Source organism: Diceros bicornis, chromosome 33, assembly GCF_020826845.1.
Source record: "Diceros bicornis minor isolate mBicDic1 chromosome 33, mDicBic1.mat.cur, whole genome shotgun sequence".
In the NCBI taxonomy this organism is placed as follows: Eukaryota; Metazoa; Chordata; class Mammalia; order Perissodactyla; family Rhinocerotidae; genus Diceros; species Diceros bicornis.
In genome coordinates, this window is record NC_080772.1 from 20,425,762 (window position 1) to 20,451,968 (window position 26,207).

Consider the following 26,207-nt stretch of genomic DNA (forward strand, 5'->3'; position numbering starts at 1 on the left):
GAATAGCATGTCAGGTGTCGGAGAGAGGCAGATTTTCTCCCCTACCCCTCTTGAGTTCTTTTGGCTGATCTAATAATAAAATTGATACAAGACAGAATAACAGGAGAAAAAGAAGCAAATTTTGTTCATACATATGGAGGCCTCAGTAGATATTGGGACCTGAAGAAATGACCAAAGCAAGCAGCTTTTATGTTTTTTAGACAAAGAAACAATAAATGTGTGAGGAATTGTCAGGACAAAGAAAGTTAGGCTTGGGTGCTGAATTAGTAAAGAATCTAAGCAGAGTTTGGGCTGAGGTAGTATATTAGTAAAGAAGTAGCAAGGTTTGTTTGTCCTGGCTTCTCAGCCCTGTATTCCCTAGCTCTGGCGATGAGGATGTCTCTCTATCTCCTGGTGCTGGGAGGACACCTTTCACGTGGGAGATTTATTTCCTGCTTTCAGGGGAACAGACAGGAGGGTCAGAGTGTCCTTTCTGCACTGGCTGTTTTCTCAGGTAACTTTAATTCAAAATAATCAGTATGCCACTTTGGTGTATTTTGGGGCAGCCTGCTCTGAGCCCCATCACAGGTGAATGGGATTTTCATTATCTAATATAATAAGATCGCGCCAATTTTTACTACATAGTTAAAATGTGATGTTAGTGGCAGAAAAAGACTGAAAAACTAACTGATATGTTTTCTTTCTCTGCAGAGGTAAAGTGTAGGATACTCCTGGCTCTTCTTGAATATTCAGGTAATGTTTTTCATTATTTTTACTTGTTGAAATTATTGTCGCCCATGACCACATAGGCTCATGTGGTTCATGATATCAAGGCAGTGCCTTCAACAAAATAGATGGAAATATGATCCTTATCTTCTCTAAAGCCTTGCAAAGATTTAAAAAAATACTTAATTTTAATAAAAATACAAAAACACATGCTCATCTTCAATTACAGGTAAAAACATATATAAGTATATATTTATACAGAATGTAAGTAGAAAGGAGAAGGAAGCAGGTTTTGGATGGCACCAAAACAGTAGCCAAATTACTCCATATTGTTGGCTGCAAAATTATGCTCTTCACTTGAAAAGGGTAGACTGTGTCTGCTAAATATTTTTCTTAACTCACCTTTATTCCTATCTTTCTCTCTCTAATCTCCTCTTTGTTTCTTTGTTTCTTTTGCTTTCTTTCCCCTACAATCTCAGAATAATGACTGGGGTTATTTGTGCATCTAGAAACCATCTCATTCTTTTTAGACCAGCTAGCTAACTATGGAACTTGAGCTTTTTAAGCAGTCGAGATTACATGAAGTGTTAATACATATTTTAAAACATGTTGTAGATGATGAGTTTAAGAAGATGTTTAAGTACTGAAATGAAACGAAAGCCTTTGATACATAAAAACTCGTTTGTTTTGAGTATATTCCCACTACGGGAGAATTCTTACTCTGCAAAAATAATAAACTAGCTGTCACAGAGAAACGAAACTCCCTGCTTTTTTTCTTTTGCCAGAAGCTGGAAGCACCTATTGTGATTCTTGCCATAGTTCTTATTGATTAAAATAAGGAATGAGAATAGCTTTGGTAAAGGATGGACTCTGTGAATTTCAAACAGCTGCATAATTTAAAGGAAAAGACCTATGTTTTTGTTACCACACAAAATTGAGGTTCTCTGCCCAGTGCACGTAAACAAGCCAATTAATTATGGCATCAGCCCTTGGGGTGAGAAATACATATTTGCTTATTGTTACAAACAACTGGACATCAACACTCTTGTGCATTTCACGTTAATATTTGAGTAGGTTCAATAGGTAATTTTTTAAAATTTAGTATTAATAATATTGTATTTCATTGCCAGCACAAACTGAAAAATTGGACTTTGAGTTTCCTTTAGGAAAGTGTCATGCAACAGATACAAATTGTGTTCCATCAGAAAAAAAAAGAAGTAAATAAATAAAACCTTATTTTTTTCCCTTGGGTTTCATAAAATAATTTAGTGATTGCAAAATAAAGTCACAATAGCAATTAAGAAAAATTATTTTAATGTTTCTAACATTTTTTGGTGTTTAGTGTGTTTTAAAAACCGTATTTGCTAAAATGTATGCACTCATTAATAAAGCTGGAGTTCACATTTTTCACATTGTGTGAGTTTAGTGAAGGGATGAAATAACAGCGAATGTAAATGCTGAATGAGTTGGTTTGATTCACCTATGACATTTTTCAAACTGTCTTTGTGTTCTCCTGGATCACAGACAGTGAGACACAGCTTCGAAGAGACATGGTTTTCTGCCAAAGTCTTGTGGCCACAGTCTGTGCCTTCTCCGAGCAGCTCATGGCGGCCTTGAACCAGATGTTTGACAACAGCAAGGAAAATGAGATGGAAACTTGGGAAGCCAGCAGAAGGTGGCTGGACCAGATAGCAAACGCAGGCGTTCTTTTCCAGTTTCAGTCACTTCTGTCACCAAACTTGGTAAGGAATCACAATGCCACACATTGTCTGTGTCAACTATAACAAACATTGTAACATATTCCCAAGTAAGAAGTGATTATTCACCCTTGTATCAGCAGTCGTTCAGCTCTTTAAAAGAATATATTTTTCCCTGGGCAAATATAGTTTTAATAAGTATGTAGAAGGTATTTCTTCTTTCCTGATTTTTATTTATCCTCAGTGGCTGCTAAAAGCTGAGAAATCCTCCATCTGTTACTAATTCTTATATCTCTATACACTGACTGAGAAAGGTCATCAGAGGAAAGAAGGTCTTTCCGCTGTGATTCCTTATTTCCAGAAGAAGCAGCCTGCCATGAAACCCAGGCTCCCTCTGAGGTTGATATTCTAGAGCATGCTTGACAGACCAGCTCTGACAACTTGCATGCCATACCATCTGACAATCTGTTTAAAATTTGCATGGGTTAAATGATTTTATTTCCTTCTTTTGTATGCGTTTTTGGCTGTTAAATCTGAGAACATTGCCTTAATTACTGTAGAGTATTGCATGTTTATGCATCAGTTTCCCACAGTGGTTATGAAAAAAGCATTTCAAAATAGTTGATAAATAAAAGTAAGTGGTGAACTTAGAGTTTTTCACGTATACATATTAGAACCATATGTGGTTCTAATAGCTGTCATGATGTTTAAAAGCAAATAGGTTCACTTTTATATATAAACTTAAGGTGCTCGTTAAATAGAATTATGATTTTAAGTATGAGATGCTAGTTCATCTGTTAAAGTACACATAGAAAATGTAGCTAACAAGTAACATGGTTGAGTTTTTAAGCAAATGGATATAAGTATATACATCAAAATAATGTTTTTCTTCAATGATATTGAGGATAGGGAGGTAATTGCTACACTTTGCAGTCGTAAAAGGTTCTGGAATGATAAGGTAAGGAAGTCCACCTCAGTGTACTTCAGAGAAACAGAATTAGATTCTTTTGAAAAGACTCTGTGCACTCCATGTGGGTGTCATTTAATTAATGACAAATTTAAAATAAGGCACTTTTGGAAAAGTGTTTAAAAACAAAATAAAAATTATTGCCTATCAAATAGAAATTACATAAGATAGGAAGCCCACTTCCTAACACATGGTGGGCATTAAATGTTTGTTGAATGAATGAGGCTTCATTTCTATTGTATTCTTATTTTAAAACTGCCATTGTCTAATCAAGTGCTGGTACTTTTTTTTTTTTTTGGTGAGGAAGAGTAGCCCTGAGCTAACATCTGTTGCCAATCCTCCTCTTTTTGCTGAGGAAGATTGGCCCTGTGCTGACATCCATGCCCATCTTCCTCTATTTCATATGTGGGATGCCTGCCACGGCATGGCTTGAAAAGCAGTGCATAGGTCCATGCCCAGGATCGAACCTGCGAACCCCGGGCCGCCGAAGCGGAGAGTGTGAACTTAACCACTACGCCACCAGGCTGACCCCAAGTGCTGGTGCTTTTACTTTAAACTTAATTTTATTTGAAATCCCAAGGAATGGTAGAAAATATTTGTAGTTCATGTATCTGGTAAGTGACTTATATCCAGACTATATAAAGAATCCTGAAAACTAAACAATAAAAAGACAACTCGATTAAAAAGCAGGCAAAGGATTTGAATAGATGTTTCTCCAAAGAAGATATAAAATGGCCAAAAAGCACATGAAAAGATGATCAACATTATTAGTCACTGGGGAAATGCAACCTAAAACTACACTGAGGGGGCCGGCCTGGTGGCGCAACGGTTAAGTGCGCGTGCTCTACTTCGGTGGCCCGGGGTTCACAGGTTCAGATCCCGGGCGAACACCGATGCACCGCTCGTCAAGCCATGCTGTGGCAGCGTCCCACATAAAGTAGAGGAAGATGGGCACAGATGTTAGCCCAGGGCCAATCTTCCTCAGCAAAAAAAGAGGAGGATTGCCATTGAATGTTAGCTCAGGGCCAATCTTCTTCGGCAAAAAGAGGAGGCTTGGCATTGGATGTTAGCTCAGGGCTGATGCTCCTTACAAAAAAAAAAAAAAAAAAAACTACAGTGGGGTGCTATGTCACTTGTGATGTAGATGGCTTTAATCCAAAAGACAGACAATCACAGGTGTTGGCAAAGATGTGGAGAAATTATAACTCTCACACATTGCAGGTGGGAATGTAAAATAGTGCAGCCATTTTGGAAAACGGTTTCTCATTTCCTTACAATGTTAGACGTAGGATTTCCATGTTACCCAGAAATTCTACTCCTAGGTAATACCCAAGAGAAATGTAAACTTATATTCACCCAAAAACTTGTACACAAATGTTCCTAGCAAGATTATTTATAATAGCTCAAAAGTGGAAACAAACCCAATGTCCATGAACTGATGAGCGGATAAGCACATTGTCTTATATCCATACAATAGAATATTATTCAGCAATGAAAAGGAATGAAGTACTGATACATGCTGCAACATGGATGAACTTTGAAAATATTATGCTAAGTAAAATAAGCTGGTTACAAAAGACCACATATTATTTGATTCTGTTATTATGTAGCATGTGAAACAGACAAATTTTAGTGATTGCATGTAGCTAAGGATTAGGGAAAGGGACATGGGGAGTGAATGCTAATGGGTACTGAGTTTCTTTTGGGGCTGGTGAAAGTATCCTAAAATTAGATGATGGCGATAGTTAACGCAACTCTGTGAATATACTAAAAACCCCTGAGCTGTACACTTTAAAGGGTGAATTTTGTAGTATGTGAATTATATCTCAAAAAAGCTGTTTTGTTTTTTTTTTAAATTGGTTTTGTGAACGCTCAAATTTATTTAAAGGATTGGTAAAAAATCCAAAGATTGCTAAAAAAAAATGGCAGAGAAACTCTAAGTCTTTCTGCCTCTGTAACAAGAGCATAAAAGCCCTCTGGGAATGTGAAGGGCTCTCGGGGAGCTGCAGGCACTGACGGTCTGTGTGTTCCCGGGCTCTGAGCACAGCCCATGGTCACCTGCGTATCGCTGTAGCCACAGCTGCTGGAGCATTGTGGCTCACAATTCAGCGACGAGAGGCCAGCCTGTTTGGGACATTTCTTCCTGTGTGTATTCCTCTCAATTGGAAAAATGCTGATTCTTCAGTCCTGTCCTTCCAATTCCAGATTCATGGCATTTTTCTGCAGCTTCAAAGGACTTTAAAAAATAACAGTTTCATCAACATTTATGCAGCGCTTGCTGTGTACCATACACTATCTTAAGTACCAAACCAAGGTGCAAATGTGACGATTCTCTTTGGATTCCATGCTGTGCTTCTTTGGGGTCTGGGGCTGCCTTAGTGATTCTTTTTCGCACAATGGAAACTCTTTACCATCTCCTTCACCGTCTACTAATGCTGCCAAAAAAATATGGCTATAAGCTTATATCAACTTTTTAAAATGTGTAAAGCATGTTAAAATTATCGTTTAAAAGGATCGTTGACATTCTTAAGGAAACAAATGTTATCTTTAAAAGATAAGCTATGTATGATAAGGCTAATTATTCTTTCATGAGGAAATTTAGTAAAAGACTCTGCATAGTACACTAAACTGCTAATAGGAAGGCCAGAATCTAGTACTAGAAAGATAGTATCACTGAAACATGCACTGAACTTGTTATCATGTCTGGGCCTTGCCTGCCCCAGCTGTAAAATGATATGCTGTGAGAATGAAATGAATGGTTAAAACAAATCGGATGGCATAGTCACAAGATTCTAGATTAAGGCCCCACAAAGGCAAGTGAGATGAAAATGATTTTTGTCCCCAAGTGCTTTGGAAGAAAAATCATTACATGCATGCAAATTGCTTTTATCACAGTTTTAATAAATTGCAAATTGAATAATTCATGGGTTATCTTATTGTAAAATAGGATGACCATTATCTACTGTGGCTTTTTTTTTTCCCCCCCAAAGCCCCGGTAGATAGTTGTATGTCATAGCTGCACATCCTTCTAGTTGCTGTACGTGGGACGTGGCCTCAGCATGGCCGGAGAAGCGGCGCGTCGGTGTGCGCCCGGGATCCGAACCCGGGTAACAAGCAGCGGAGCGCGCACATTTAACCGCTAAGCCACGGGGCCGGCCCTACTGTGGCTTTTTAATAAAAGAATATTTTTGCCTTTCAGCTGTTATAAGATTATAGAAATTCAGAGGCAGATAGCATGCTTTTTGTGTACACATTTATTTGTAAATAATAAATGAAATCAATATAGATTAGAATATAGCAACAAAATAGACTGAAAAGTTACGTAGAACCCTTTAGACAATAGAGAAATGGAAAAATATAGAACTATAAAAGAAACTGGTAACTTTGAGGGATTTGTTAATTTCAATTTAGGCAGTAAATTCTTAAATAAGCATTGATAATTTGGTTTGTATGTAAATAAAACACACATGAAGCTGGTTTTGGTCTGGAGTTGTTATGTGATGTTGTGTCATGTTCTATACAATCCTATCATGTTATGTATTGTTTTTCTTTCTTTCTAGACAGATGAACAAGCCATGCTAGAAGATACACTGGTTGCACTATTTGATTTGGAAAAGGTTTCTTTTTACTTTAAACCATCAGAAGAGGAACCACTGGTTGCAAGTAAGTAGTTGAATATTTCATAGGTGTTTGATAGAATTTCTTTGCCTTCTTTGGCCTCAAACAACGACATAAAATATAACTTTGATATTAATATATTTGATATTCAGTTTAAATTGTTTTATGTAAAATATTATATTTAGGGTAAAATAATAATAACCAACTGCAGAAGTGATAGAAAATATATAATTAAATCTACAGATAATTCTAAACTTTTATTTTTATCTATTAGTTTGACCTCCAGAACTTTTTTTGAGTGTGTGCATCAACTTTTGTGGTGGTCAGGATTTTCTTTTTTGTTCTTATTGTGGTAAAATATACATACCATAAAATTTACCATTTAACCAATTTTCAGTGTACAATTCAGGGGCATTAAGTACATTCACAATGTTGTACAACCATTTCCACCATCCATCTGCAGAACTTTTTCATCCTCCCAAACAGAAATTCCATACTCATTAAACAATAACTCCCATTCCCCCTCCTCCAGTCCCTGGTAACCTCTGTTCTCCTTTCTGTTTCTATGAATTTGCCTATGCTAGGTACCTCATATAAGTGGGATCATAGAGTATTTATCCTTTCTAGTGCTTTTTTCGTGTCAAGATTCTTTTTTTTAATAAAAGCACTGCCCTAATATTTCTGGCTATGTGAATAAACTCTGTGGCCTCCAAAACTTTTACTCAAATACATAACAATTATATAGCAAAATTGATTGAATTGAGTTTCCAATCCTCATCTTCAATTGATCATGTAGAAAATGTGTTCGCAGGCAACAAAAACATGTATTTTGGGCCAAGAAGAAACAGAGGAGACCTAAGTTATGCTAATGTTGTATAAAATTTAGATCTAAACCAATTAATTATAATTGTTTGATCTGGCAATAATAGATAAAATTTATAATTTAATTCTGGAAGAGTAGAGACATATTCTACATTTTTTTGCTAGCTTAAAAGTGAAAATTGAAAATCATTTCATCTGAGTGTCAAAAATTTTAATGTGTACGAATATAATCACATTAACTATCTTGATTCATTTATTCATCCTGTGTGGTTATAAGATGCAAAACCTTTCTCATCTTGTTCATTGTATCTCCAGCACACAAGATAGTGCATGGAACAAAAAAGGCAGTATTTTTTTTTTCAAGGAAATGAATGAACAAATTTCAATTAAGTGTATACAGTGTAGAAGGCAAAATGGTTTTATAGTTATAAAAGTAGAAGGAAAAACAAACTTGGTGTGAAGAATGAAGGAGAGAATTTCAACATACCATAGTTGTATCTAATGTTGCAAAGGAGTTACTTTGTGAATTGAATCAAAGGATTGAAAAGTATCCCTTTGATTTAGCAATATGCGGTCATTAAACCTGACAAAGGCAGTATTTTAGAAGTTTGTATTCAGAGACATAGCAATACCTAGGGTTTAACCTCTATATCTTTTAGTTTCTGCAAGTTATCATCTTTTGTCTACCATTTCAACATAGTCATAAATAGCTTTAAAATGTGTCTATCACTCCAAGAAATCTTTAGCAGTTTGTTATTTTTCTGTCTTTTGCTTTTTCCTTGAAGATCCTAGGTATTTTGGTAGAAGATATAAGCTTCGTCAGGGCTGGGAAGGATTCTTATTTTCACATTTCCAATGTCTAGTACAATAAATAGGGACTCAATAAATATTCATTTAATCCGTGATCTGATCTAAGAATGACAGTCATTCATTTGTTCATTGAAAATTTCTTAAATGCCTACTTATGGCCAAGCACTATTCTAGGTGTTGGATACAGTAGAGAACTAAACAGATAGATATCCCTCGTAGAGCTGATATTCAAGTGGGGAGAGATAAGTAATAAGCAAGATAATGAGTTAATTTGATAATAAATTAGAAGATAATAATGTGAATGTATGAAGGGAAATAGAAGAGAATAAAGGATGAATATGAAAATTCAGGTGAAATGTTGCAAATGTTTAACAAGCTAGGGAGGGACTAAAGACTTACGAAGGAGGAGAGCAAAGATTGGAGGGTTTAGGGGAGTAAGTCATACAGATACTTGGGAGAGGGGAGTTCCAGACTCATTGGAACAGTAAGAGCAAAGATTCAGGTGGGAGCATGTGTGCATTCTCTCCAGGTAGCAAGGAGGCCTGCGTGGCTGGAGGGCAGTGAGTGAGAGGAAAAGATAAGAGATGAGAACAAAGAGGAGGCCAAACAGTTGAAAGAACTTTGCCTTTCTAAATAAGCCATTGAGCAGAGGAATGACCTGGTCTGCCTTGCTTATTAAAGGCTGCCTCTGACTGCAGTGTTGGATAGACCATTACTGGGGGCAAGGGCAGAAGCCAAGAGACCAGTTAGGAAGCCACAGCAGTGACCCGTGTGAAGGATGATGGTGGCTTGACCCTGAGGGTAGCTGTGGAGATGGTAAAAGTGGTTGATTCTCTATATATTAAATTATGAAGGCAGAGAGAACAGAATTTTATTAAAGTTTCATCTCCACTGGTAAATGAGAGAGAACAAGAACATGAATTACATCGTTAGGGATTTAGGTTGTAGTCAAGGGAGAATTTGTCTGGTAAAGGAGATTATTTGATAAGGATAATATTATTTGAAGAAATTGTATGGTCTTCTGTGGGCGTGTATAAAATAGGATATATTTTCATTTACTTGAATAATGTAGGCATAATTTTGCTGAAGGCAGAGAAACTCTACTTTCACAATATAACCTAATATTTTTCCTTTTAAATTTTGCCCGAGGAACTATAAGCTCAGAGGAGTACTGTTTTCCCTGGTTCAAATATGACACTCCTGGTGAATGGTCTGTTGAACAAGCAGAAGAGGAACAAATATCATAAGCTTGATAAAATATTCACTTACTGCATATCCACTGTGAGGGATTAACTTTGGTGTATTGAAAAATATACTAAATATTAAAGATAATTAAGGCAATGTAAGTAATATTAGTATATAAATGTAGATGTACCTGTGACAGACACAAAAACTATGATATACATTCGGCAATACATTTTTATGTACGTCCCTGAAGCATACCCTCAACTGTGGAAAATAGTTCCCTAGTAAATGATCAGTTCCAGTGCTACACTACTAGATACTCCAAGCAAATTAAAAACAGTATGATATGGGCTGACCTGGTGGCGTAGTGGTTAAGTTTGCGCACTGCGCTTCGCAGCCGTGGGTTCGCAGGTTCAAATCCCAGGTGCGGACTGAGACACCACTCATCAAGCCTTGCTGTGGCAGCATCTCACATACAAAACAGAGGAAGATGGGCACAGATGTTATCTCAGGGCCGATCTTCCTCACCAAAACAAACAGAAAAAACGGTGATGATAGGAATATAGTTATGTTAAGTGGATTCAGGAAAGAAGAGAATTATTCAGTACCCAAGGGTCATCACTTCTTATTTAAATGGCGTAAGAAAACTAGAGCTTTATTATTAATTTCATGTGATTTGATCTTGCTGTAAATATAGAAGCAGAGGAGTCAGATTGACTAATTAATTTGCATCACTGTAGTGAAGACTAGTTGGCTGCATGTCTATGAGGGAAGGACTGAATGCAGAGGGGAGGAAGCACAAAGATATCAAGAGAATGCTGGCCTCAAAGTCAAGAAACTTGAGTTCAAATCCTCACTCCATTCTCATCTGCAAGCATGAGAATGGTAGCTTCCCCTGACTCACGGGATTCTGAGGCTTAAGTGAGATCATGTGTTTGAAAGTCTCTAGCATTATATAAGGCTCATGGTAGTATTCAGTAAATATTTGAATTCATCCTCCTCGCTTTATACTTTGCATTCTTTTAAAAAAGCTATATTTAGTATTATTCATCGTCTTATTTTTGCCTTAAAGAATTATGAGATTCTGAATAAATATGGCATGCCAAGCAAGTAGAACTCAAATGTCTGGGCTGAAGACATTTCATTTTCTTTGAAGAAATAATTATTAAGTATATATAACATGCTAAGTACTGAACTAAGTTCCATGGATATAATAGTGACTAAATAAAACAAAGTCCTTGTTGGCATGGAGCTTAGATTCTAGTGAGAGATACAAAGGAATAAATGGGCAATTTGACCCACTTCGGCATAGGGAAAGTACAAGATATTTCTTATGTCATGTTATGTAATTAGTGAAGAAGGAATAAATGAGTTAAATGATTCAGTTGTATATGATTAAATTTATTTTGTGGAAAATCTTCACAATTTTGGAGAATAATGTAATGACAGCAGATCTTCCCCTTTTCAATGGTGATACAGGTAATTTTGTTATTATTAGGAGAATGAATATTAGGAATTAGAATTAGGAGAATTACAAGTAATTATTAGGAGAGTGAGTATTTTTGAGCCTCCACTCTTTCCATATGGGCCAGGCATTGTAGCTGGAATGGCGGATGCCATGGTGAATAAGATAGACATGCCCCTGTCTTCATGGAACTCACAGCCTATTTGGGGATGACAAATAAGGAATCAACTACAAAGATAGTTATGGCCATGATAAGTCCTATGCAGAAAATAAACAATGCATAAAGAGTAAGGGTGAGGTGGTCCTTTAAGGGGTCACCAGGGGAGGACTCTCAGCAGAAGTAGCTATTACACTGAAATCTGAAGGACAAGAAAGACTCAACCCTGCAGAGGGTCAAGGAACAGCAATTCAGGCAAAGGGAATTTGCCTTATTAGTCACAGACTTATGTTCAATCTCATTGGTCTATTCAATGACGGGGGTCCACGTGTACATGGATGGGTACCGTTGAAACTCCTGTCTAGGATGAACACCTCTATAGAATAGAACCAGAGACCTTTTCCTCATGCAATAATGTTTTTGAAGACTTTAATCATTACATAGTCCTAATCATCAAGTTTGTTTTTCATAGTAGATAAATTTCCACACATTAAAGGCAGCAATTTTCAACTCCACGTTATCATGCACTTTTACAGGTGCAGTAAATGCCTTGAGAGAACCAGTCTTCATTCTTTCACGTAGACTCTTAGTTTTAACTTCATTTTAAATTTAATATATTTGATAATTTCAGTCATTTTCAGTTTCTTAATTCCTGGTGTAGCATCTTTATTTGTTCTTTGCTAGTCCTGTAATATGGAACTCCAACTGCTTTCTTATTTTCCTTTCAATAACATTATCCATTTGGTAACACAGAGATTGGCTACATTGGTACCAAAGAGAAAAGGGGCGGAATTTAACAAAAATTAAAATATATGAAAGACATTGTATGAAAGGGGGAACTAAAAGATATAAATATTTAGTATATATAAATCTGTATTTTCTTTAGTGTCCGTGCAGTTTTTTCTTTTAGAACTAGAAAAAAAGGATTTTTCACAATCATTAATTGCAGTTAATTTTCAACTGAGAAATTTATTTATTCTCTTTGCTAAACCATAATCCTTCATGTCTCCCTTAAAAAAATTAGGAACAAAAATAAAATAAGCATTATTATATGGCATAAAAGAAACTTGTAGATATTAATACAATGCCTCCTCTTGATATGCAGAATTAGATACATTTAATAAGAAAACTGAAATCTGTGATTATTAATGGTATTTAACCTTGAACTCCACTTTTATATACTGTTTTTTTTTTCAGGAAGCAGGTTAGAAATAATACTGAGTCAAGATCATATATTAAATGCCTACTATATTTTGGCCATAATTTTTAACTGGTTAATGTGACTATTCTAGCTTTTTAGGAAGATTTTACATTCTTTTTTAATGAAGTGGAAATTATTTGTCGTGGATAAGTATCATAAAATGAAGAGGATTTATGATAGCACTGTGAAATACTCCTGTAGCATTTTAGCTTTTCGAATTGATTTTTTTTTGGAGAGTTTTTTTTTTTTTTTGGAGTAATTAAATTTAGGATCTTTAAAAATAGCTAAAAGAATTTACAGATAATTTCTAATGACTGTAGGGCATCCACAGAGGTAATACATTTTTGATCTGGTGCTCAGGGAATGGAGCTTGAAAAACCCGTGCTAATTTTGATAATGGTTGCTATGTACTCAATTTCTTGCACACTACTCAAGAAGTGTACCCCAAGGAATCATTTTGACTAAAATATGAATGAGGCAGCTGCCTTGGGAGATTTTGATTCCAAACCATGTATAGCTAAATTTCTCATTTAGTTAAGCGAGACATCTGGTGTGTCAAAGTGTAACAAAGTTTCCTGTTACAGAATTTTGTATACAGTACAGTAGTAAATCTGTTGCTTTAGCTAATGAGAATCTGATCTAATACCCTTTCACTGAGTAACACAGTAAGTATGCTTAACCTGAACTTGTAATACATTAGTTTCTAGTAATTTTCAGGATTCTTTTCAAAGGTTAACAAATATACTATATAACGGATCCTGATTTTAGGAAGTAATATAACATTAAATGCCATTTTAGATGTTCCTCTTACATATCAAGCAGAAGGAAGCCGACAAGCTCTGAAAGTTTGCTTCTACATTGATAGTTATCATTTTGAACAACTGCCTCAACGCTTGAAAAATGGAGGAGGGTTTAAAATTCATCCTGTTCTTTTTGCGCAAGGTAAACGGCTTTCCTTTTTATGCTTCATGTACTTAAATTATTTTATCTTGATCAATTTTCTAAAAATAAATTTAATTGTAACCCTCATGGCTTTCTTTTTTTCATTAATTCAAAAATTCCTTCATAGTACCTAGGTAATATATTTACTTCCGGGAATGTTTATTAAGGAAAGAATCACGTATGGTTTAAATATTTATCGAATAGGCTTGCAGCATTATTTATAATGGAGAAATAAGACATGAGTGGTTTAAATAAATAAAGATAAATTAATTTGGCTGAAACAAATGATGGTAGAGCCATTAAAATTGTATGGTTAAAAATACTTTATGAGATAGAAAAAGTTTGACAATATACACATGCAAATTACAAAAAAGAGTTTATATTATGGTGTCAATTATGTCATACATGTACGTACATACATATATGTAAAATGTTTTCAATATCATTGGGTGATTAAATTGATGATGATTTTTTATTCTTCAAGTTTTTCTACATTATGTCAATTTTTACCAGTAAAAATGTATTCCTTTTGTAAATAAAAATTTTTTTTTTTGGCAAATGAGCAATACGTGTCAACTGTAGTAGAAGAAATTAAGATTAACACAAGTAGAAGATTCTTGCAGGGAACTGGTTTCCAAGGAGAAGTCCTGGATCGTTTTATTTCTGGGGTCACAAATGATGCCTAGGAAAGATCAGAACTCCAGATTATTGTGTAGTTTCTTCTAGTCTATGATTTTTTTTTTAATTCACGCTAAGATCACAAGATTACATCAATTTCTCTGAGTAGTACCATAGAGCTTTTTGTTTTTTCTTCTTTTGAGTTTTCAAGAACTGGATTGGTATTGCTGTGGAAATTTTGTATTCTAATAAAAAATGAGAACAGTAGAGGAATAAAATTAATCTCCGTAACTGAAGAACAGAAAGGGATATTAAATCTAAATTCACTAACAAATGAAAATTCTGCTTTGTACCACATGTGTATTATTTTAATTCTCAAAGATGGATTTCCCTTCCTTCGATTGCCATAGTTTAAAAACAATGACTACCTCAAACAGATACTTGGCAAGAACACACTTAGCGGAGGAAAATTTCAGTGAAGAGAAGATCTTAGGAGTTATTAGAAGGTATTTTCATTTTTTTTTGGAGGACTGTGGTAGGGTGCATATAGGTAGTACAAGATTCTGTAATGAAAAGGAATAAAAAAGAAAAGTGATCAAAAATAGACCTTTGGAGCTAGTTAGGAGGATAGTTTAGGCTAAAATACGTTAAAAGCCGTTATAGAGATAGTTTTAGAAGGTAGGGAAGGATGCTGGTCTGCAGCGTTAACTTTTATAGGGTTTAATCAGAGCTTACAGTTGTTAAAGCCTTTTCACTTCTTTGCCTTTATTTCTCTCTTTTTAAAAATTCTGCCTTTAGGGGCCGGCCCGGTGGCGCAAGCGGTTAAGTGCGCGCGCTCCGCTGCGGCGGCCCGGGGTTCGCTGGTTCGGATCCCGGGCGCGCACCGACGCACTGCTTGGTAAGCCATGCTGTGGCGGCGTCCCATATAAAGTGGAGGAAGATAGGCACAGATGTTAGCCCAGGGCCGTCTTCCTCAGCAAAAAAAAAAAAAAAAAAAAAAAAAAATTCTGCCTTTAAAATCATTACTGAGATGACAGATGGCATTAAGCCTCTTTTCTAAAAAAATTATTACATTTGTGACACATGAGCCATAAATAGCTGAATATTCATACCCAGCAGCAAATGTGCATAGGAAAAAGATTATTATTTTGCAAGTAACCTCTATTTTATAATTGTGGCTAAAGCTAATTTAAAAATAATCCCTAAATATATGTTATTTCCTTGAATTCAATATCACTTATAAAATGTAATTTAAAGAAAAAGTATGGCAAATATTAGGTTTTAGTATTCTCATAGCAGTAAAATATGAAAAATGATTTGAATAAGCAGCAGTGGAAATACTTCTGCAGTTGAGGTCACAGTTAGGTAAAGAAGACTGGAAAACAGTTTGTCTCATTAAAAATCTGTCAGTGATAAAGTTGTTTATTTAAAGGGGTTGCAGAGGTTCCTCTGCATTCATAAAACTCCCATGAGGAATCATTAGTAGCTCTTAGTAGTCATCAGATTGAGAGAAGCCCAGGACATTCAGTCCTAGTTTGAGAAAAGATTACCATCTGGTGATTGAAAGTGGTGCTAAATGGAAGAGATTCTGAATGGAGTCTAGTCCTGGGATGAAAGTTTATCTGCAGGGTTTTAGTTTTGTGTGTACATGTGTCTGCTAGCAAATTAAAAATAGAAAAATTAGATGAATTTGAAAATGTCCTGGGAAATTTATTAAAGTCAGCCCTCCTGAAGTTGTCTATGGTACTGTATGCTTAGAACAGAAGCAAATGTACTGCCGTCTTCCCATTTCTCTTCCCTGCGTGGATCCGTGGGCTGAGGAGGGCACGCTAATTGGTGGGGCACCCTGCAGAGATGGAACCAACTGTTAGATGAGGAATTCCAGGCAAGTAGGGTACACATTAGGGAACCTGTATCCCTGAGGGCCAGAGCTGCAGGAGAACAGGAATCTGGGCAGACAAAATGAGTATACAGATTTCCAGGGTAAGGAGCAAGAAACAGCCAGACAGGAAAGTCAGCACAAAGCATAACCAAAATGCTGGAAGATGAAGATCACACGAAAGCAATTCTCTGTAAGTACTTCCTACAGGTCGGAGAATTAATCCTCTTGGGATCCCTTAACCCTTGGTGAGATAAAGCCAGTACCTATAAACCAAAGGAAAATGACAGTACGGGGAGGGTAGATATTCAGGGTCACTTCCTCCACTCACTCCCCACTGACTTATTTTCATGCTGTCTCTCAGTGGTTCTCAATACTGGCTGCACATTAGTCACCTTGGGGAGGTTTTAGGAAGTACCCATGCTTGGTCCCACACCAAACCAGTTAAGTCAGAATCTCTGGGAGGTGGCTCCCAAATACCAGTGTATTTTAGAAGCTTTCCCAGTGATTCTGATGTCCGCTGGGAGTGAGAGAGCACAGGTCTATGTGGATTTTGAAACACTTTGCAATTAATCGAGTTAATCTTTGCTTAATTAGATTAATCCATTTCACAGATGTTCGACACTTCCAGTATCTGGGAAGCCGGGGCCAGGGGACTGGGTGGGCCTTTTGCTTCTGCATTGTTAGGTCGTTGGGATACAGCCTGCCCCTTGAAGGAGATTTGATTTGGGTAGGACAGTTTTCTTCAGCAGAGTTTGAAGATGCCCCAGAGAGCTGACAGCTGAGGGGTGCCTTCTGGCAACCACAGCAGCTGGGCAACAAGCCCATCATTTCTGAAAGGGGATCTGAGTGAGTGACTCTCAGAGCATCCTCCATAGGCACGTCTTGCACCCTCGGATCCATTCCTTTGTGTAAGGACTAGGAGCGGCTCCTCCAAGACTCTGATGGGCCTCCCTTCCCGGGAAGGAGAATTTAGAAGAGAAAGGTGAGTAGGACAAGCTATAGCCCTTGCTGCTGCAGCCGGTCTTGGGGCTGCGACAGATTGTCCTCTTCCCTCTTCTGCTGGTCACTGTAGACTAGCCTTACTCTCAGCCTGAATGTCTGCTGGTCACGGTTGCTAACCTGTGGCATGACTAAGACCTTCATCCCCAAGAGGCCTGATCCCCTGGTCACTATGCCCTTCTCCGGCTAGGGTTGCTGCAGTTATCCGTTTACAATAAAATTTGCGCAAGAGAATGCCCAGAGGGACCTGAGTAGATTACCTGGGTGTCAAACATATTCCTTCCTGCCCTCAAGATGTAATCATAGCCCTACCTCCTTATGATGATCAGGGTTGATTAGCCTTGCTGAGATGGTGATTGCTCTTCTTGGCTGTGGGTGCCTTGGCACAAGGAGCCTAAAGTGCCCAGTGGCAACCGTAGAGTGCAGTTCAGTGGGACCCCTGCTTTGTCTCCTAGAGAAAATGTGCCCCTTTGGGGATCAAGACCTTTAAACCCATGGAGCCAGGGTTTCAGGGATGGGAAGCACACATTCCCCAAGTAAGGCACTGGGACTGATGTGTTAGTTTTCCAAGGCTGCCATAAGAAATGACCACAAACTGGGTGGCTTAAAACCGCAGACATCTGGGACCAGCCCGGTGGCGTAGTGGTTAAGTGCACACGCTCTGCTTCACTGGCCCGGGGTTCACAGGTTCGGATCCCAGATGCACTGCTTGTCAGGCCGTGCTGTGGCGGCGTCCCATGTAAAGTAGAGGAAGATGGGCAGGGATGTTAGCCCGGGGCCAATCTTCCTCAGCAAAAACAGGAGGATTGGCATCAGATGTTAGCTCAGGGCTGAGCTTCCTCACAAAAAAAACCACAGAAATCTATTCTATCATAGTTCTGGAGGCTAGAAGTCTGAAATCAAGATGTCCATAGGCCGTGCTCCCTCGGAACGCTCTAAGGAAGAATCCTTCCTTACTTCTTCTAGCTTCTGGTGGTTACCAGCAGTCCTTGGCATTCCTTTGCTTGTGACAGAGTAATTACAATCTCCGCTACATCTTCACATGGCCTTCTTCCCTCCGTGTATGTCTGTCTCTGTGTCTCTGTCCGAATTTCCCTCTTCTTATAAGGATGCTAGTCATTGGATTCAGGCCCACCCTAATCCAGTATGACCTCATTTTAATGTGATTACATCTGCAGAGACCCTATATCAAAATGAGGTCACATTTGCACCCACCAGGGGTTAGGGCTTTGTCATATCTTTTGGAGGACACAATTCAGCAGATGCTAACTAAGCACGACCATTTCTGTTTCCACCCCTGGTTCTTGGACCCATGTGTTCTGCCTCTTAGGGACATGGCGTCATGTAACGGTCTTTGCTTTCAGTTGCATACTGTGTCCTGGAATATGGCATCCCTTCCTTGGAACGTGTTATTAAGCACCTGTTCCCGGGGTTTCTGGTGGTGGTTTTCCTTAAACTAAATAAGACAGGCAATGCTGATCCTTTCTCCACAAGCACACTCTTGAGATATTTGGTTTTTCACCCCCTATGAAAAAAGCTGACACCAAAAACTGTTACTCCTAACTTTTACCTCTTTAAAAAGTGTCTTTCTATTCTCAGAGAATAATTAAAATCACCAGGAAATTAGAACATTTTCTCTTTTAAACAAAAGGTAGCGTTTTGTTAGAAACATTGTCATTCTAGTATTTTTTTTTTCCCTGCAAAACTCTTCTTTGGATCCTTTAAAAGATGAATCCTTTAGTTTTCCTTTGGGTTTTATACAATGTTTATAATCGAAACAATAAATGTTTTTTTCAAAAAGGAAGGCACAATTCCCAGAATTGAGATTTCCTAAATGTTAGGAGTCAGTCCATGAACATGTGAATGCAGCAAAAGGCAGCACGGCCTTTCTCACATGTTGGTTACGATGGGATCGAGAAAACTTGATCAAGAAAACTTAATCTGAGGAATTCTGCCCAACTGTGACCATTTCTGCGGAGTTGTAACAGTGCATGTGTCATGTCTTATTTAACCTATAAAGTGTCATTGTGCTATCAGAAGAGGGTGTTAGTTGATTGAAAGTATTCTTAAAATTGTTCTTCAGAGATTCTGTTTTTTTCCTGATTAATCCTTTTCTTGGAAAAGCCTTGAAATGTATCTTGAATGAGTGGAAATGCAGCTCATTTTTAGTCTTAGAATAATTCAGTCTTTAATTTTCTCTAACATTCATTATGTTTTCCTTTTTTGCTGACTGCCTAAATTTAATGGAATGTCTTGTTTCCTCGAATTCAAAAGTAGTAGGAGTAAAAAAAGCAAACAAGCAAACTCAAGTAGTATTTTAAATACTCCTTTTAATTAAATGCTATTAAATAAATTAAATGTTTATTCAACCAAGTATGTCAATGCTACTTTTAAGAAATATATTATTATACGAATGTGCATGAAGGAAACTAGACAGGAAAATGCTAAGGAGAGGTTAAACTTGGAAGTTTGGACATTTTTATATATTTAACCTACTTTTGCTGAGAATAGAAATTTAATTTGGTAAAATGTCATTCCATTTTGTTTTTTTTTAATAATAATAAATAACCAAACTACTCACCTAAAATAAGGAATGTTGTTCTCCTTCTTTGCCATACGTAGTTTACTTTTTAAATACAGAACTCATCTTTTTTTGTTCATTTCCCCACAGCCCCATACATGTGCCATACAATTTTGCTGAAACTCTTGGCAAAATTGTTAGACTCTTTTACAGTTTTTTAAAAAATTTTACATAATTGTGAATTTTAACTCTTGTTAATTTGGAAATACTGTCAAGAAATGTAGTGAAAATATCAATTTGTGTGTGTGTGTGTGAGGAAGATTAGCCCTGAGCTAACATCTGTCGCCAGTCCTCTTTTTGCTGAGGAAGACTGGCCCTGGGCTAACATCCATGCCCATCTTCCTCTACTTTATATGGGACGCCGCCACAGCATGGCTTGACAAGCGGGGCGTCAGTCCCTGCCCTGGATCCAAACCTGCGAACCCCAGGCCGCCGCAGCAGAGCGTGCTCACTTAACCACTATGCCACCAGGCTGGCCCTCATCAATTTGTTTTTATATTGTAACACACTTTTAGAGCAGGACTAGACATTCTGGCCAAAGTTGAGCCATCAAGACTTTTATAAAAATTAGATCCCAAGTGTTTTCTTGTCCCCCCCACACACCCCCCCAGATCCCCTGTTGCTCCTTCCTAGAGTTCTCCTTCCAGTCTTTCTGGTCTTAAATCACAAATTGAAGTGTCATTACATGGACCCTCCTCTTAGTCCCCAAAATTTCCTGTTTGACTAAGCACGTTCGTGCACAATCTAGATCTCCTGGAAATTGAATTAGATAATGCCTGTAGGGCATTGGGCATGTTGGTTAGTACATAAAACACATTCAGTAATGATAAGAATGGTCATGGGCTCTCTTAATACTATTATTTAATTTAATTCTTTCCCAAGAACCATAATTAGTAGGTACTCTTATTTTCCATTTCACAAATGAGGACCCTGAGGATCTCAGATGTTAATTAACATGCCCGAGGTCACACAGCTCCGAAGGAGTGCAAGTTGTGGTTTTACTCCAATGCAAGGGTTTTCATTATTTGCTGTACAACTAGTAAGAGGAATTCACATTGAAGTATGACTGACTGTTGATGGACTGAATCCTTCTGGAAGATTTGCCTTTCCCAAATAACATCCTGTTTATGGAAGTGAATGTGGCGTGTATTGGAGAATTGTTTTATCAGGAAGACTTCCTTTTATTTCTTGTGTGTATTCAAGACCAGAAGCTTGCTGAACTAATGGCAGCTATTCCAATTAATGCAGAAGTTACATGGAATAAACAAATAAACAATCCTTGAAACAAGCCCAAAAATTTGATTTCCTGTACTGAAATATACGTAGTAAGCTATCTAATTTTCCACAAATGCTTTTCTCAATTATAAGCCAATAACATCACTTTTTAAAATTTCAAATTTAGCAGTACTCTAAAAGTTTTGTTGGGCCGGCCTGGTGGCTTAGCGGTTAAGTGCGTGTGGTCCGCTGCTGGCGGCCCGGGTTCGGATCCCGGGTGCGCACCGACGCACCGCTTCTCTGGCCATCTGAGGCCGAGTCCCACATACAGCAACTAGAAGGATGTGCAACTATCACATACAACTATCTAGTGGGGCTTTGGGAAGCAAAAAACGAGGAGGATTGGCAATAGATGTTAGCTCAGAGCCAGTCTTCCTCAGCAAAAAAGAGGAGGATTAGCACGGATGTTAGCTCAGGGCTGATCTCCCTCACACACAAAAAAATAAAATAAAAGTTTTGTTGTTTCTTCAGTGCTCTAGAAATATGACTAGTTTAGAAAATATAGCACAGCTATAATTAGCAATGACTTTCCTATTTTTGCCCGAAAAATGGTGATGAGTTTCTGTCAATTGGAGGAAACATTTTTATTTAGTTTAGAAACTACTGCATTTAGCAGGTTTGAAAGGAAATTAATTTTTTATCAATTTTGAAATAGTCTGCTGAAAATTGAAGCTCATTAATAGAAATACATTTCAAGGAAAATAATTTATATTTCCAAATTGGAACCATCGCCATTCCTGCTGCTGGCAGCCTTTCCATAGGAAATCTTGTATTTCCAAACTTTTTCATGTGATTTATTTCCTTTCCATAAGGTGAAAAATACCACCTCATAAAGTTTAAGGGAAAAAGAAACACTTAACCAAAAATATTAGTACAGAAGGAGATCTATATTAATCAAAAGACATTAAAAACTAGTGGGAAGTTAATTATATGCTATGCTTATCTGTTTTTGACTAAATTAACTGACCATTGGAGTAGAGGTAGTATTCTAAGTTTTCACTTTATCTATACTTCTTATTTAGTGTAATAACAAGAGAATGTGAATATAAATGGAGAATGACAACTTCTTTTTTTTTTTACTCTTATGTATGTTAATACACAGTTCTGCCTCTCATACATATATATGTATATGTGTAATATATGTATATGTGTATATATGTACATACATTTGTGTGTTTATAAATATAAATAATATATATGAGGTTCTTCACAAAGAATGTATACAAAATGTTTTCAAAGTAGAAGACCGTTTACATTAGAAATTACCTTTGCCTACTTAACAGAGATAATCACCAAATGTTTGATATTTGTTTTGAGAGCAGAAGAATGATTTTCATTCATTTTTGGGCTTGTTAAAGATAGTTTCTTGCATATGTGGTGAGATTTGATGCTGCTTAATACATTTACTAATAATAATATTACACTAAATGTGGAGAAACTGATTTTATAAAGTCATGTGAAAAGTACATTTACTTGTTTATACAGCACTGGAGAGCATGGAAGGATACTATTATAGAGACAATGTTTCGGTGGAAGAATTTCAAGCCCAAATAAATGCAGCCTCATTGGAAAAGGTCAAGCAATACAACCAGAAGCTCAGGTATGTAATCATTCAAATTTTTAAAAAAATGTTTCCATATTTTGATGGGAACACGTGAATAGAATTTTTGACATTATTCATTATATTGGATAATGAATAATGATATTTCTTTTGATACAAAGTGCTCTCATTTAGGATTTAATACATCAAGTATTCTAATGGGTACACTTTTTCCAAATAAAAATAATGAAGAAAAAAATGTTTGAAAATTTCCTTGCTAATGTTTTAATTTCTGAAGAAGATAAAAATAAGAGATTAAATATTTAGTAGACCATTTCCAGGAGAAAAAGCACTGACTTTTTTTAGTGGCGTCCCCTGAGAGGTGCAGTGTATTAAGGGAAAGTTTCCTCTGTGTGTCGTTAAACAGCTGCCACCCTCACACAGAAAAGAATATATTCAACATGGAAGATATGACACATGTACCTAGTACTGGAAAAGTATCTACTTTCAAATATGTATATTAATGTTTGCATTTCACTATTTTTTTCTCTAAAAATAGTGTTACTGGTACAATGATCAGTGGCAGGGAAAATTAACCACAATAAGTGGAGGGGAAGTATACTATAATTCAGAAGCTTTAATTTTCAACAAATTCTTAGCGTATGTATCTCCCTCTTATAAATTACTCTGCTGCCAGTTCACGTTTTAGAATTACTAATAGATTATGGTTTTTATTTGTAAAAGAAAAATGTTTTTGTTCTACCTTAAGCCTTAATAACTCGAAAATACTATCGTGACATTCTTTGGTTTTGTCAGCAATATGGCTAAACTGTGAAAAATTAATTCCTAAAACTCCTGACACGGAAGATGTTGGTTCTTGTGGTTATGACCAATGAGTAGGCTTCTTTGAGTGCAAATGCTTTGTCTCCCTACCCCAGCCTCACACAGACCTGTCCCTTTTCCTAGGTTCTTTACTTCATTCCATCATTTTATCATCTGACGCTCTCAGCCTCAAAGCCCCCAGTATCTTTTTTTTTTTTTTGAGGAAGACTGGCCCTGCGCTAACATCTGTTGCCAATCTTCCTCTTTTTTTTTTCTTTCTTTTTTCTCCCCAAAGCCCCAGTACATAGTTGTATATTATAATTATAGAGTTATAGCTCTTCTATGTGGGACGCCACCTCAGCATGGCTTCATGAGTGGTGAGTAGACTTGAGCCCAGGATCCAAACTGGCGAATCCCGGGCCACTGAAGAACACTTAAACTTAACAGCTACGCCACCAGGCCAGCCCCAACTGCCACTATCTTTTTGATTACTCGTTTTCTCTTCCTCCTAAAATGTAGTTAGAGATCCTGATGAGTCTGACTAAAATTGTCTCTTAGACTGCCCCAATTTTACTACCTTGTCTAGATCACTGTTTCTCAAAAGCATATAATGTACCGACTCCTTTCACAGGGAGGAACAAAAGAATTAATCTTGAATTCTTGAATAGTATGTCTACTGACTAAGAAACACTGACTTAAGAAGCTTAAATCCAATCTTGTGAAAATCTTTCAACTGAGTACCTTCGGCACAAAAGAGAAGTTTTGCCTTCATAACTGATGAAGTATATTCTTAGGTTATCTTTGAAATAAAGCTACAAAATTAAAGCATTTGGGTAGAACATATGGAGCCTGAGAATACATCCTAGAGCCCAGTTTGAGAAAACAGACCATTGCTGTAGCATCCTAACTAATCTCCTTGTCTCTAAGAACGATGTTGTTTTAATCTACTCAGGATTTTGCTTCTAAATAATAATTTTAAACCACGTGTCTTACCGTGTCATCTCCTGCTCACAGGGCTTCAGTGATTTCTTATTGCCCCAAAGGACTCACAAGCTACTTATCCTTGCAGTCAAGATCTTTCATGACTTGACCCAAGATTTCTTTTCTCTACCTATGTGCCAGCCATGCTGTACTCTCCACATTTCTGATCATGCTCTGTACTTTCCTCCTTCCATGACTTTCCATCTCCATGACTGGAGACTCTGTCTCCAACTGTTTATAAAACTACTATGCATATGCTTCAATGTCCTGCTCTAATATAGTCTCCTTCATATAATATTTTTCTTTTCTTATTGGACTGGGGTCAGGCCTAGGCATTCGATTTTTTAGAAGTTCCCTAGGAGATTCTAATGTGCAGCCAGAATTGAAAGCCAGTTCCCTAGGTTGGCAGTTCTCAAGTATGGTACCCCGACCAGCAGCATCAGTATCAGCTATGAACTTGTTAAAAACACTCTTGGGTGGGCCCAGCAATCTCTGTTGTAACAAGCCTTCTAGGTGATTCTCATGCACACTCAATTTCAGAACCACTGCCCTAGGCTAAATGAATGTCAGATAACTGTTCCTTCCTTCATTTTACTTTCTATATGGCTATTTTAGAATTTTTTCCTGCCTGATGGTACAGTTATGTGTACAGATTTCTCATCCTTATTTTATTATAAACTCTTTGAGATGAGGGATGGGTTTATCTTGGTGTTTCCTGTTGTGTTTATCAGAGTATTTTGCTTAAGAGGCTGTCCATAAATGTATGTTTAATTACATTAAATTCTTCAGGTATAACTAGCAGAGAGAAGCGGGGTTGTGGCATAGCACTCACAGTCCTGTGGATCTTTTTTTTTGAAACGGAAATATAGTGTATACTCATATATAACATATGCCTGACAAGATGTTTAAGATTATTGAGAAAAACAGCATGTGTGTTAATTGCATGCTGCCCTCTTCGCATAAGAAAACATTTTAATGTATCTTTCCTGGAAAAGCGTTTTTAAAAGTACAAACACCTCACTACAAATTAGGTGCCCTTGTCAGTAATTACCTGCTATAAATCCTACTTGTTGCATATTAGATTGCCTTTGCACAGGAAGACAATTATCTTCCTCTTTACTTCCAACAATGCCTTCCCTTCCTGCTTATTTCTTGAATAAGGGTGTTAATTTCTTCCTTATTTTTTCCTGTTACTTTGTAACCACAGATACTGGCAAGTTGCTCTTGAGCAATCTGTTCTTGGTTTTCCGAGCCACATGCCAACATTGGCCGTTTCTCTAAGGGGCTCTTACTGTCCGTCTTAAGAAAAGCCCTCAAGTGTTGCTAGTTCCTCATAGCCCTAGAGCCTTTTTAACACTTTCACTGAAAACCATTTCATTCTGGATATTAATTTATTTATTTACTAATTAGACCCAGAAAATGCCTTTTTCCCCTCTCAGCCTTACAGTAAACAAACATAAATAAATAAACTATTTTATTAAAAAGCATTCTTTAGATTTCAAGTCTCAGAAGCCGAACTCAAACTGGCATAAACAAAATGTGTTGGCTTATATAAAAGGTATATCCAGGGGGTGTGGCTGCTTCAGGCACAGCTGGATCCAGGGGTATGCGTCTTCAAGATATCCTTTCTCTCTGTCTCTTGGTACTCATTTCCTCTGTATGGGCTTCGTTTTCAGGCAGGATTTTTCACAGTTGGGTAAAGATGGTCACTACAGACCAGTGTTGCATTCAAAGAGAAAGAGAAGGTGCTCCTCCCCTGTAGATCTCCCTCCTGCCCCCCCAACTGAGAGCTCCAGCAAAGGACCTGGGGAAGCGCTCATTAGTCAGACCCAAGTCATGTACGCATTCTGGGGTGGGCCCAGCACCACAGAAGACCAATGGGCTGTCAGAAAAAATACAGAGTAAGGATGCTGGACAAGGAGAAACAATAGATTCCACTC

At 37.3% G+C, this 26,207-nt stretch overlaps 1 protein-coding gene across 1 annotated transcript in view; it reads left to right on the forward strand.

Annotated features, from left to right (window-relative positions):
* PREX2 (phosphatidylinositol-3,4,5-trisphosphate dependent Rac exchange factor 2) overlaps window positions 1–26,207 on the forward strand; it is a 277,450-nt gene that overhangs the window by 188,721 nt on the left and 62,522 nt on the right. Inside the window, exons 31-35 of the mRNA XM_058528828.1 lie at window positions 691–732; window positions 2,230–2,447; window positions 6,930–7,032; window positions 13,426–13,569; window positions 22,410–22,524. Of these exons, the coding sequence (XP_058384811.1) occupies window positions 691–732; window positions 2,230–2,447; window positions 6,930–7,032; window positions 13,426–13,569; window positions 22,410–22,524 (622 nt within the window). The remainder of the gene's footprint in view (window positions 1–690; window positions 733–2,229; window positions 2,448–6,929; window positions 7,033–13,425; window positions 13,570–22,409; window positions 22,525–26,207) is intronic.